A 13,722-nucleotide genomic window follows, 5' to 3' on the forward strand; every position below is an offset into this window, starting at 1 on the left:
CCCCCGGCCCCGGCCCTTCGCCGAGAGGGGGGCGCCGGCCGGGCCGCGCGCTGGGAACCGAGCCGGCGTCTCCGGGAGCACTTCTGCGCACCGAGGGCTCCCCCCCCCCGCCCCGCCGCGGCCGCCCCGCGCTCCCCGCGCTCCCGCGCTCCCGGCCGCCTCCTCTGCCCGAGCATCCGCGCCGCGGGCCCGGGAGAGCCGCTGGGCGCCCCGCCGGCCGCCCGGAGCGCGAGGCTCGCACGGCCCTCGGCTGCCCCGCGCCTCGCCGGAGCCCGAGGGGGCGCGGGTCCGGGGCGAGGGCCGGCCGGGCGTGTTTGATGGCTTCACTGAGAAGAGTCAAAGTGCTGCTGGTGTTGAACTTGATCGCGGTGGCCGGCTTCGTGCTCTTCCTGGCCAAGTGCCGGCCCATCGCGGTGCGCAGCGGAGACGCCTTCCACGAGCTCCGGCCGCGCGCCGAGGCGGCCAACCTCAGCGCGCACAGCGCCAGCCCCATCCAGGATGCTGTCCTGAAGCGCCTCTCGCTGCTGGAGGACATCGTCTACCGCCAGCTGAATGGTAAGGACACGCGCGGGCGCCCACGGGGCTCTGCGCGGGCGGGCGGGGCGCTGGTACCCCAGGGGCCCCGCGCGGTGCGGGGGAGCCCGTACTCCTGGCTCCCGCAGGCTCCCTCTGACCCTTCCTGCCCTGTCTTGGCTGCTGCAAAGAACTGCCTGCTGCTTCTGTGCCCCAGCTGTAAGTTTGCTTTTATTGTGGAAAACACGTCCGTACAGCTGGCTCCCAGTCCCCGCGTGCGGCAGTCATTACCTGATGACTCCAGTCCCAGTGCGGAAACTAGTCTCCCGGCCGGATGGGACGGGAGGCGCAGGCCGGCTCACTTGGACCAAAGGGCTCTTGCAGCTTAGCGTGTGGTGGGGGTCAGACAGGGAGGGACGCTGGCGGGCTTGGATGTCTGCAAAGTCAAGGCCTCAGGTCTGGAGCTAATGCGCTCCCGTAGTAAGTTGGATGAATATGTCATCTCTCCGGGAGGCGGGCTGCACCGCTAATCATGAGGACTCCTCCCTTCCTGCTGCCTCCGTGGAGGCTGCTATTAAAAAAGCACTCCCCGTTTCTCGCTGGAGAGCTGCCTGAGGGTGATTGTTACAGTTCATGGTGGGTTGGGGAAGCAGTGTTTCCGAGTGTAGGAGAGCGAGGCTTGCCACCCAATTAATGACAGTTGTCAGAATCTGCCCCATCTAAAATGCTCTCCTCTGTGCTTCTGGAGAAGGGGGACACGCTTAATGTACCCTGGCCGCATCTGGCCCAGGGGCTGACGGGTCCTTGGACCCACGCTATCCCCAAGGTCAGAGCGAGTATTACCTACCTGAGTACAAGCAGCTCTCCGGGGTCCATAGGGCTGGCATCCAACGGAGATCCAGGGTTGCCACCTCCCTTCCTGGGCTTCTAACTATCCATCTCATAATGGTTCCAGAACTACAAATTATGGTAAAGATACTGATAAGAGTAATTGGTATAATTTTTGCTCCCCAGGGGTCCCTGCTGGGTCCTTCTAGGTGGGATGTGGTTGGATCTCTGAGCACCCTTTGAAATAGCCCCATTGGTCTTCTTGATGTCATTTAACAGGTATCCAGGGGATGCTTTCAGCCTGTATCTGCCCTGGGGAGTTATAATCCCTGTTTCTTTCCGGACAAATTAGAAGCTTATGGGGGTGAGCCTTTGATTCTACTCAGATACCTGCCAAAGACCTACACATTGGGCCCGAAAGAGAGTGCAAGATAGCCTGGGTCTCACTTCTAGTCTGCACCCAGGGACACAAGTCATTTTAGTATTGGTTTCAATTAGGAAACAAAGTATGGCATAGCCACGCCCCCATATGCCCCAAAGAAGAAGAATAAAATCTAAATGGTGTTTACTAAGTGCACAGACATGCAGGGACTCATTTAGTCTTTATAGCAACCCCAGGAGATAGGTGATGATACTGCCTGCTGTGGGAGCTTGCTCATCGCCACCTAGCCAGGGGGTGGAGCTGAGAATTGTACTTGGTCTGTTCCAGAATTGAGGTTCTTAGCTGATACACCAGCCTGCCTCAGCCTTTTGGCATGTGTCAGAGTCAGATGGAGGGCCTGTTAAGTCACAGGTTTCTAGACCTCAGCCCCAGAGTCTCTGATTCAGTGGATCTAGTAGGGTGGGAGCCCCAGACTTTGCATCTCCACTTGCACCGTGGCCCGCTGCCTACACAGAGCAAGCAAGGAGGAAAGCCCATTCGCCTGGCAGTGCCAGCCGGTTGGGGTAGGGGTGGGCACTTCTGAGAAGCCAAGTGGGCAGGGGATCGGGGTTCTTTGCATGCAAGCTCTTCTGTCATATAAGCAATTTCCCTGGGGGCCAAGGGGCATCCGGTCCTTGGGGCTGGTTGGGTTGGGCGCTGTGGGGTGGGAAGACGGAGCTTTCTCAACTTGTAGCCTCTGAGGAGGAGCTGCCAGGAAGACTGGCTTGAGGGCTTTTCCTGGGCAAGCCAGGAATTCTAGCTGCAACTAGGTGGGTGTTATCTTCCCAGCAGCTAAGTGTAATTTGGAGCAATGTGAAGTCTGGGGGAAGAGGGCAGAGCAGAGTCGGGAAATGGAGAGAACCCTCTTCTCCACCCCACCTGCTGGCGTGTCAGGCCTCTGCTTGCCTTGGGAACTGTGTGTGCCACCTGTTGGTGCAGCAGGCCTGCTGGGGCTTCTGGCTTCGGTGGGGGGGGGGGTAGCCCAGGGTGGCAGGAGTCCCAGGGCCTGGCAGATGGGACCTGGATTCCCTTGTCCACTTGCTCTGCAGCCTGTCTCTGTCCCTTTCTACTAAAGGAGAAGGAAACCTTGACCTTGGTGTTTATTCCTCAGCAATTAGTGGTGGGTCTGTAAGAGCCTGTCACCGGGCCTACTGTAGGGGCAAGGCCACTTGGGTCCAGCCCTTTGGGTACAGAGTGAGAGCTGGCCTGTTAGAGGCTGCTCAGATTTCTCTGACCTTCCTGTGGACTCAGGGAGTTCCGCCGGAGGGCCTCAGGGAGAGTTCTATAGCTCTCCCTGGCCGCGAGCACTACCACCCCTAGTGGCTGCTCACTCCCGGAACGGGTTTCCTTGGGTGTCCGGGGGACCCAGGCTTCCTTAGAATCAGCCCCTCTGCGAAGATTGTCAGTGCCAAAATCATGAGTCCTGCCTTTTGTGTGTATGTGTGTGTGTGTGTGTGTGTGTGTGTGTGTGCGCGCCTAAGATTTTATTTATTTACTTATGAGAGACACACAGAGAGAGGCAGAGACACAGGCAGAGGGAGAAGCGGGCTCCCTGTGGGGAGCCCAGTGCGGGACTTGATCCCAGGACTCCAGGATCATGTCCTGGGCTGAAGGCAGACGCTCAAGGGCTGAGCCACCCATGCGTCCTGAGTCCTGCCTTTTGAAAAAACAGTTGTAGGTTGTTGTTGTTACTCTTTTGTTTTTCTTACTACAGGCTGGGAAGGATGCTTTCAAGAGAAAGTGGGGGTGCTGGTATGGCGGGGAAGCACCCAGAGATGAGTTAGGTTTTTCCCGTGCAGACTGTCTGCAGGGCCCCCACTGCTGGGCCGGCTCCCTGTGCCCCGCGCCTGCACCTGGTCTCTCACCCCAGCGTTCCGCCCAGCACACGGGGCTCCACTTCCCGAGGGCCCAGCTTCCAGTGGCTTTCTGTTTCCTAAGGGGTCATGGTCAAGCCTGAAGGCTGATCGTCAGGGCCCACCACAGCCAGCTCCCACCAGCATCTCCCATGTCCCCACCTCACCCAGTGCCTTCTGCCTCCTGCGGCCAGACTGATGGACGCACAGGAACGCCCAGCATTTGCCTTTAGGGTTGTAGCCTCCACATTTCAGCCCCAGCCTTGGAGAAGTTGTCTGGCTTGGCTGTGGCTGCTCCCTTCTCTTTTCCTCCACCCTTTCAAAGTTTGGCTCAAGGTCCTTGCCCTGGGGTGGGAGTGGGGCTGTGCCAGGCCACACGGCGGAGCTCTTCCTGCTTCGGGTTCCTTCTGGAAGCTTTGTTGTCGGCGACTCTTTGCACCCAAGGCTTACCTGCTTGTGCCTCCGTGGGTTTATCTCTTGAGCCCAGAACTGGACAGTAGGTTTTTTAAGGGCTTGAACTGTATTTTGGACTTTTTAATACCGCTTCCGTTCTTTAAGCATCTCCCACAGCACCTTGTACAAATGTGGGCATCTACAGTTTATGGGTTGATTCATTGGATGGGAGCCAGTTTTAGGAGGTACATGATGGACGCAGAGGAAATAGTCTCGACACTGTCTTGCTTGGGTTGGGCTGGGTGGATGTGGTGAGGAGCGGGGAGCTGGACAGCCTTAGTGGGGAGACCCAGTGTTTGGCAGGCTTCTGGTCTCTGCCATCTTGGTTGCGCCATCTTGAGGCTGTTTGGCCCTTCACCCTCCTGACGGAGGGGCCCCAGACCCTTTGGAGGAACTTGGGCGTGAAGCAGTTGTCCAGCCTAGGGAATAATGCATTTCAGCATATTTTCTTTGAATGTGTAGTTTTTATAATACGAATATGGTTTTCTACTTTTTTTTTGTAGAAGAAAATTAATTCACATTTATTGTAGGCAATTTGGAAAATCTAAAAATATTACATGAACGAAAATAATGCTGTGTTAAGTTAGTTTACAAAATGGTGGCCTGGTGGTTTTGTATGAGCATTAGGAAAAATGGACCTAGGGACAGACAGATTTTCTGTTAGAATTTTCATGGAACTCTGTATGTGACTTGTGAGTTTTGTGAGTTTCTTTCACCTTCTGAGGAAGTTGTTTGTTTCTCTCATTCTAGAGCGGAGAAAAAGGTGAGAAACAGAGATACTGTGTGGCCTAGCGGGGATGACATAGCCAGTGAAGGGCAGAGCCAATATTTCCTGAATACTCAGTACTTTCCTCCAGCCCGGTGCCCTCCCAAGGAGTCAGGCAGGGTAAAGACACCATTTCACTGTTTTGCTTGCCCCGTGTCAGCCCCGAGCTCTGGCAGCGACCCCCTCCCTCATTGAGCCCCGTGCAGTGAGTCAGAAGGGCGCATGTCACTGCTCCAGTAAGCCCAGGGCAGCTCTGTCATAAGAGGAAATGCAATCGATTCAGGTTGGCTTCCAAATTTAGATTTCAGAAGGATATTGAGTAGAAGCAGGGTTGCCTGAAGAAATTGAAAATCTTTGTGGGAACAGAGAGAAGTCAAAATTACCTATCCGAGTCCTGCCCCCAAGCCTCAGAGGCCGACAAAGCTGAGTCTGAGCTATGGAAAACCAACAGGTTCCCAGTAAGGCAAGCACAGCCCACCCAGCCAGATGCCTAAGGATAGCCGGATGGAGGTAGAGGTTTGCTCTCATAGGCCTCATGGTGGAGTCAGAAAGAGAGGGATGGCATTTTATTTTTGTTTTAGTTTTTTTTTTTTTTTTAAGATTTTATTTATTTATTCATGAGAGACACAGAGAGGCAGAGACATAGAGGGAGGGAGAAGCAGGCTCCCTGCAGGGAGCCCGATGTGGGACTTGATCCCAGGACCCTAGGATCACAACCTGAGCCAAAGGCAGATGCTCAACCACTGAGCCACCCACGTGTCCCTAGAGGGATGGCAATTTGAAGGCGGGTCTTCATGGATGCCAGAGCCGGCCTGGCACTGTTTCCTCTCTGCTGCCAGGACATAGCTGTGTGCCTGTAGACTCCAGAGTTGGATGAGACCTGCATTTGCTATAGGAAGGAAGTAAGGGGGAAGGAGGAGAGGGCATATTTGTATGAAAATCACTGCAGCGAGTGTCAGAAGGAGGCCAGGGCAGTTTGAGCCTCCATGTGCTGGCTTGTGGCGGGCTTCTGCGGCAGGCAGAGGCCCAGCAGAGCTAGCCTGGGTGCTGGAGGGAGGCTCACTTCTTACCTCTGATGGACTCATACCATCTGGTGCAGCCTCCCCTCCTGGAGAGATGGGGAGCCCGTTCTCGGACAGCCCTGGATGCAGGCGCAACTGCGTTGGCCAGTGTGTGCGACAGGCACCCTGCCAGCCGGGTAAGCTGCCGCCTGCCCCAGCTCAGAGGTGGCGGGGAAGAGGCCACCATGTCATTCTCGAGGAAGAAATCCAACCCGCTGACCTTTGCTGTTGCCAAATCGGGAGTGTCCTTTGTGGATAGGAGGAATAATTAGAGCTAGAAGTGGCAACGGGAAGAAGGGGCATGGACATGGTAAGGCGCATGTCAGGCGAAGAAAATCTGAGATCGGATAGCCTGCAAGTCCTTTTTAAGAATATGAAATTAGAAAAGGTTTGTTCACTCGGCTGTCAGGGCAGACTGGATTGGATTACTGAGTCTGTCACTTACTGGCTGTGTGACCTTGGCCCAATCACTTCACCTCTCAACTGAGAAGTGGGGTCGTCGTAAGTCAGGACGAAATGGGATCCAGGACATGAGACCAAGCCCTGGGGCCCGGCATGTGATGGCAGGGAGAAGGCGCGGGCACCCAGAGGAACGGACCCTGCTGGCCTGCCCTCCATCACATCCCTGATGCTGGGAACTATCCTGGCCTATAGTAGGCGCTTGACAGATGTTTCTGGCATGAATGCGCGAACAGCTAGCCATGCTTTGTGGCGGAGTGGGGTCATTGTTATCAGTGATGTGAATCCCAAAGGGGGTAAGTGGAGGTCGTTTTCCTTTTAACTTGCTCGATCTCTGAGTTAATTGGGATTCTTTTCTCTCCTTGTGTTTGTCTAAGGCTGAATTCTGTTTCCTTCTTCCCTCTTCTTTCTTTCTTTCTTTCTTTCTTTCTTTCTTTCTTTCTTTCTTTCTTTCTTTCTTTCTTTCTTTCTTTCTTTCTTTCTTTTTTTTAAAGATTTTATTTATTGGGATCCCTGGGTGGCGCAGCGGTTTAGCGCCTGCCTTTGGCCCAGGGCGCGATCCTGGAGACCCGGGATCGAATCCCACGTCAGGCTCCCAGGGCATGGAGCCTGCTTCTTCCTCTGCCTGTGTCTCTGCCTCTCTCTCTCTCTGTGACTATCATAAATAAATAAAAATTTAAAAAAAAAAAAAGATTTTATTTATTTATTCATAAGACACACAGAGAGAGGCAGAGACACAGGCAGAGGGAGAAGCGGGCTCCCTGCAAGGAACCCGATGTGGGACTTGATCCCAGGACCCCAGGATCACAACCTGAGCCAAAGGCAGGAGCTCATCCACTGAGCCACCCAGGCATCCCTTCCCTCTTCTTTCTCTCTCTCCCACTGAACATCTTTAGATGATGCCTTTGGGTGACACCTGTGAGGCAGAGGAGAAGAAATGGAAGCCCCTACATGTCCGATCCCATGACTGAAGCTGCCAGTCGCCCACACGTCTTCGGAGCACCTCCTCACTGCCAGGTGTGGGCCAGTGCCAGGATGTGGAGAGGGGCAGACATCTGTGGTCTAGTTGGGAAGGTGCCTTTGTGGTCTTTTTGGGTGCATAGAAGGTTCTGGAAGGGTAGTAGCTTGAGTGTGGAAGGGTTGAGGCCTGAGCCGGCACCCGCGAGGTGCTTAGCCAGTGAGTGTTAAATTTGAACTTGGAACTCAAAAGTTTTGTTGCCTGGGGACCAGATGTGGCTACAGGTCATAGAAGAGGTTTGGGGCCCTGGACTGGGAAGCCGTGGTGTGGTCAACATGGGGGGCCGCGTAGAGGCAGAGTGTGGGGACCTATGAGAAGCCTTGTGGTGGGAGCTTGCTGGTGAGGCGGAGCTTGTCTAGAGGACCAGGACTTAATTCTGCAGATGTGGGGGTGCCACTGGGTGATCAGAGTGACATGCTGACATGTCATGGTTCAGTGTTTGCACAAATGGGGGGAAAGTGGTTTCAGATCCAGTGGTGGGTAGAGGTGCTGACACCACTGGCCCAGCCATGCCTCTGCTGCAAGATCCAAGTGGCGCTCTGAGCTCCCAAGACCCTAGTCCCCCTCACTTTGGAGCCCCATCCTTGGCCACATCCCGTGCTAAGCGTCAGCACCTGGAATCGGTCCCTCTGGAAGGTCTGAACCAGCCCTCAGAGCTCTGTCCTGTGCATTCCCCTCGAGCTTGCTCTCCCCTGCCCTCCCCTGCTGCTCTCAACCTCACGGAGGCCCTCCCAGCTGCCCCGTTGCCCCCCAGCCTTCTCTGGCTCTGTGTGGCTCCATCTTTCCACATCTGGACAGTCGCTCCCATGGAGAGCCCGTCGGGAATTCTGCTGGCTTCTCCAGGGTCCTCATCTCGGTGTCCTCCACCCCATTTACCTCTTCTCTCCCTGATCCTGGGTCAGCCTGAGGAGAAGCCCCACCGTGGCAGGGGGTGGTGCCCTTAGGATGCCCGCGGTGCTGTCTTCACAGGGCCCCAGCTTCCCCAGCACTAATGACAGATCTCCCTTTCTGTTCCCCAGCCAAAGAGGAAGCCAAGGTGAGGGGGTTGCTGGGGGATTCTGGGGTGGGGGGAGGCGCATAGTTGAGGACTTGTCTGCTCTGAGCGAGCCCAGTCCCCCCTGCCCCTGGCTGCTCTCGGGTGACACAGAAGCCTGCCTCTGCAGCAGCCATTTACGCAGGCTTTGGCCCAACTGGAACTCCTCTGCGTCTGCCTCCTGAGGCCACCACCCGGTGTCTGGGTTCTGCGGCCCCTTCTGGATTCAGCTGGCATGTCATGTGGTGAGGCCGAACCTGCTCCCCCGGAAAGGACCAGAAGACAGAACCCAGAAGTCCAGGAGAGCCAACTCTCCATGGGCTGGCCTTTGACCAGGGGCCATGGGAGCTGTTCCTCCCTACTTCCCTGAGGGCTTCAGCAGTTGAAAAAAAATGCAGGACTCATTTGGTTGAAAGACTTTTCTTGTGCCTTAGTTATTGTTCCTCGCAGGTCTTTAGACCATTCTGACACAAGGATGACTACTGGCTTAGCCACTGATAGAGAAGTTTTCCCTTTTAATAATGTCCCTGTCATTGCTAACTGCAGAGCCTCAGCCTTGCCATGCATGAGTAATAAACCACTGCCATAATTACAGGCGGCCCCATCCAGACACCAACACATGAGCGTGCTGACAGTTAATAGGGAGCAAGGTTCCACAAGAGCCTCCTTCCAGCCTAGTCTCAGACACAATGGATAATTGTGTGATTAGTGTTTACTGAGGGATGTCTAATGGTTACACATGCCTTGTTAGGTGCTGTATGTCCCTGTAGAAAGAGCAATGAACTAATGGAAGACCCGGGTTCTAGTTCTACCCTTTTTCTAGGGACTAGAGCTTATGTGTGTATGAATGAGAGCCACGTGACTGTGGGGTCCTTTAACTCTCAGATTATGAGTAACACTCTCCTCCCTCCTGTCTCATTAAAACTTCGTGCATTCTCCAGCAACCATTCAGAATCCCTTTCATCTCTGAAATCACCTTGTCAGAATTAATTGTCTCATCTTCGGGGCTCTTAATGGTACTTTGCATGGGCCTGCTTTTAGCCCTTGCTCATCTCTGTCTTGCATTCTGACCAACCGTTTACATGGTCAGACCCAAAAGTTTGTAAGAGAATATATTTATTCATTTCTAAAAATCCTTCTCTGTGTCATTTAGGAATTAGTTCATCGAGTAACTTGGTCTTTTGTAATTGTAACGAGCCCAGAAGTAGTGGTAGCTAGCATTGGTTTGGCATCATGAGGTCATTATGAGGACATAATTTTGCGACATTGTATTTCTCTTGGTCTTCATGGTTACAAGATGGCTGCTGTAGTTCCAGTTGTTGCACCTTTGTACAAAGAAGGAAGTGGCCACATCTCTTATACTTAAATCTGGAAGGAAAGTCTTTTCCAGAAGTGTCTGGCATGCTCTGCATGTGGTCTACAAAATGGTCATATGATCAACCTTGCTTCAAAAGAATAGCTGCTTTCTGGAGAAGGTGAGTATGGCTGAGGCGAAAGACCACAGAGGGAATGGCATTTACGTCGCCAACCCACGGTGCCTGCCGTCCCCTCCACACCCCTAGTAGATTTTCAGCAAATATTAAAATGAAACAAGATCCTTTGCTAACTAGAAATCAGTGAACTGGAATATTCAAGTCTTGGGGCATTTTGATTAACTTAGGTTTGCTTTGAAGATATCTCACAATAGCCATATGTTGTCAATAGCCATTTTTGTGTCTCTGAAACATTTGTTTTAGGGTTGGTGATGTCATAGTTTAATTGGTAGCATTTTTTCCCCCTATAGGGACAAAAAATGGTACAACTTACAGTTAGAGGCATCTTAGATTTGGTGAAACCACCGTGGTTTACCCTGCTCAGTAGTTTTTTTGAGCGCTTGATACGTATTAAGTGTTTTGCGTTACTGGATTCTGCATCATGCCCATGTACGCTATTGTGCCCACTTTATGTATGAGGAAGCCGAAACTCAGAGAAGCAAATATGTCCGGAGATAGCCGCCGGCTGCCTCTCTGTGCCTCACCTGGTGAGATTGGCCCTACCTCCTGGGTGTGCCGCCCCGTCCTGATCAGCAGTGATGGCAGGGCCGGGGGGTTGCAGAGTGGCAGGCATGGGGGCTCCGTGACAGGAGCGTGGCAGGGAACCTTACTTCCTTCAGGTTTAGCAGTTACCAGTGTGTAAAGTTGTAAAGCTGTTAATTCTAGGGCTCTAAATTATGCTGCGAGAGCTTTAAATCCAGCCCATAATTAGAACAAAATGTGAGAAAAGTGAAATTGATATTAAGTTAATTAAAAGGCTTTGCTTATATTTGCAAGGAAATTAGCACAACAAGAGTGCTGACAAGTGCACATTGTTAATTTCTCCTTGGTTTGGGCGACTCTGCGCAGGCCTGAGGCCAGCTTTGTTCTTGGCTTCTGCCCTGTGCCCTCTCTACAGTTCAGTCTCCAATTTACTGGCGTTCACGGTGGCTTTAATTGGGCAAGATCAGCGTAATCTCACGAGGGTCATTTTTTAATGCAAACCAAGCCTTGAGTCGGAGCCCCACCGACCAGCAAGGGCGCAGGCGCAGTGTTGGCACATGCTTCTGGGAAGCCGATGCCGGGCTGGCGTGCAGCTCCGAGAGTCCCAAAGTGAGCCCTTTGGCTCCAACGCACCCTTGTCATTACTGTTCGCCATCCTGATCTGTGCGAGAGACGTGAGGCTGGGTATGCGGTGTAGAGCTTCAGCTGGGAGTTCCCAGGAGGCGGGGACAGGTCTTTTTGATGGTGCTGTTGATACCAGATGAGGGTCTGCTAGGGAAGCCGACAGCAGGCAGCCTCGAGCCATCCTTGCCCGGCTGGGGTGGCAGAGCTAACGCTGCTGTTCACCAAGGTATTTTCCTTTCCCCTGAGCGCACAGCTCATCTTTAGCCTTGCCTGCAGCGAAGTGGGGCCACATGACTGAGTTCTGGATAGAAGGTGGGTGGAAGCGATGTTTGTCACTGTCAGATTTGGCCTACAAAATCCCTGTGGGGTCCCCGGTGCTTTCTCTCTTTATCGGTTAGCAGTGGCCTTGGAGTCCGCCTGTTGGTGGCATGTAAGATGGAAGGGCCGTCAGTCCCTGAATGGTTGTGTGGAACAGAGGCCCACCCTCTGTGGCTCTCCCTGATGTCTCTGCGCCTTTGGACCCATTGAGATGTTGGAGCTTCTCTGTTACAGCAGCTAGTGTGAATTATCCTGACGAATTCAATTAGGCAGAGCCGGAACTCGAGTCCTCCTAAGGGACAGGCCTGTGTATCTACTGGAGGTCTCTCTTCTTGATGGATGTGGTCAACATGTGCTGACTGAGCTGAGCAGTAAGTGGGTTGGGGAACGGTGGTCCTATTGAAATCCTTCTGGACTAGCTTCTCCGTCTGATCTTTGACTTTACGAAAAGAGTCTTGCTTCTCAGTGTCCCGGTGTTCTATTTACAGAGTGATAGAATGATTGTAATCATCCCCTACTTATGCTCCATGTTGGAGCTGAGGGATAAGTATTGAAATATAGCTAAGTTGTTTGCAATTATAAAGAACTAAATAATATATGCATTGTCTTTATTACAGCTTCTGCTGATAGGAACTGGCATTTTTCAAGATGAGACAAACTGAAAAGGTTAGCTTAAGAATTAGCAATTTAAAAAATCATGATCTTTGCTGCCACTGCATTTTAAATCATGCAAACATTTATGTTTGTGCCAGAGTTCCACAATTTCCTTTAGAGCAATTACTGAAATGCATTCACAAGATAAAAATGGAGTTCAGGGAAGAATATTTAAGAGCTCTTTAATGATGTTACAAACTTTGCTAATTTGCCAAGTTGTTCTAAAACCCACTTCCATTTTCTTTTCTTTTTTTTTTTTCTGTTCTGCCTCCCCATCTTCCTGCAATTGAACTGATTCCAGAAGGTTTAAAGAAAAGGGCTGAAATTAATATTGAAATACACAGATCTTATGAAATATCTTTTTTTAATGAAATATCTTTTCAAGAGCTTTGTGTCTTCCTTCATTAGCTGAAGGTGAGCACTCAGGAAGAGGTAAGAACCCTTGGGCTGTGTTTACTCGTACGAAGCAGTTTGGGGAGCGAAGGAAAGTCAAACAGTAGTTACTAAGTGGGAAGTTTGAGAAAGCCTCTTACTGCTCCTCAGCAGCTTGGGTATTAGAGCCCTGGGGAGGGGTAGCAGGCCCCAGTATTTTCTCCTCCTCCTCCTCCTTTCTCAGAGGTCAGCTTGGCACAGCTGCGGCCAGTAAAGGGCTTGGGGTCCTTGCCACTTCCTCGTTAGGGCTCTGAAAACCCACAAGAAACCCTTCCCCTTCCCCACAAGAAAGGATCTAATATTAATGGTGCGCAGTTTCATGAGCGCTTAAGTAAGTCTATGGTTACCTCTCAGGTTCTCTTGAAAGCTTCATCTTTAGTAGAGGAAGTGCGATGGCACTGAGTTTGGGACAAGAGCCAGAAATGCAGCGCTGGCCCCGCCAGCTACTTAATTCCCTAACCAGTGCATCTCCAGGGGGCGCCACACAGTGGACTGAGCAGGGACTTTGGGGTTAGATAGATTTTCCCCAAAACTTCCTTTTGGCTACTTAAGTCAAGCCCAACCTTGAGTTTTGGGCAGCTCTGTGTTGCCGAGCATCAGTTTACCCATCTGGGAATCAGCAGCTGCTCCTAGAAGTGTGATAAAGACTGGACAAGATGACATTTGTAGAATACCTCGAGGAGGGCCTGTAGGTGGGAGAACGTTTGGCCAGGAATCCTGCTAATCCTGCAGGACCCAGACCGACCCTCTGGGACTGCTCTTCTCCCCAGTGCAACCTAGGTGGGATCTAAAGTGTGCTCACGGGGATCCCTGGGTGGCGCAGTGGTTTGGCGCCTGCCTTTGGCCCAGGGCGCGATCCTGGAGACCTGGGATCGAATCCCACGTCGGGCTCCCGGTGCATGGAGCCTGCTTCTCCCTCTGCCTGTGTCTCTGCCTCTCTCTCCGTCTCTCTCTCTCTCTCTCTATGATAAAAAAAATTTAAAGTGTGCTCATGTTCTGTAATTTCATGGGACACGTAGGTAGAGTCGGTGATTCAAAGGTGCCTTTTCATGTAAATGGTGGTTGGTCAGCATTGGTTGGACGTGCATTTTTTGGCAGCAAGAAAAAGTTCAGTTTCTAAAGGAATGAGAAAGGATTTCTGTAGGTGTGGTGGTTTTAAAGTGTATCTGCAAATTCTCAGATGGACGCTATTCCCAGCAAAAGGTGGAGTGGACGTCCCCCTCTTCCGATTATTATTGGGTGGCCTTAGCGACTGCCTCTAGAAGCTAGAATTC

General features: G+C 52.4%; 1 protein-coding gene across 1 annotated transcript in view; it reads left to right on the plus strand.

Annotated features, from left to right (window-relative positions):
* The first annotated feature begins 233 nt into the window (after nucleotides 1-233).
* Nucleotides 234-13,722, plus strand: part of GALNT17 (polypeptide N-acetylgalactosaminyltransferase 17) — a 437,005-nt gene continuing 423,516 nt past the window's right edge. The window contains exon 1 of the mRNA XM_055340858.1: nucleotides 234-555. Within this exon, the coding sequence (XP_055196833.1) occupies nucleotides 318-555 (238 nt within the window). The 5' untranslated portion in view covers nucleotides 234-317. The remainder of the gene's footprint in view (nucleotides 556-13,722) is intronic.

This window comes from Nyctereutes procyonoides, unplaced genomic scaffold, assembly GCF_905146905.1.
Source record: "Nyctereutes procyonoides isolate TBG_1078 unplaced genomic scaffold, NYPRO_anot_genome, whole genome shotgun sequence".
Taxonomy (NCBI): Eukaryota; Metazoa; Chordata; class Mammalia; order Carnivora; family Canidae; genus Nyctereutes; species Nyctereutes procyonoides.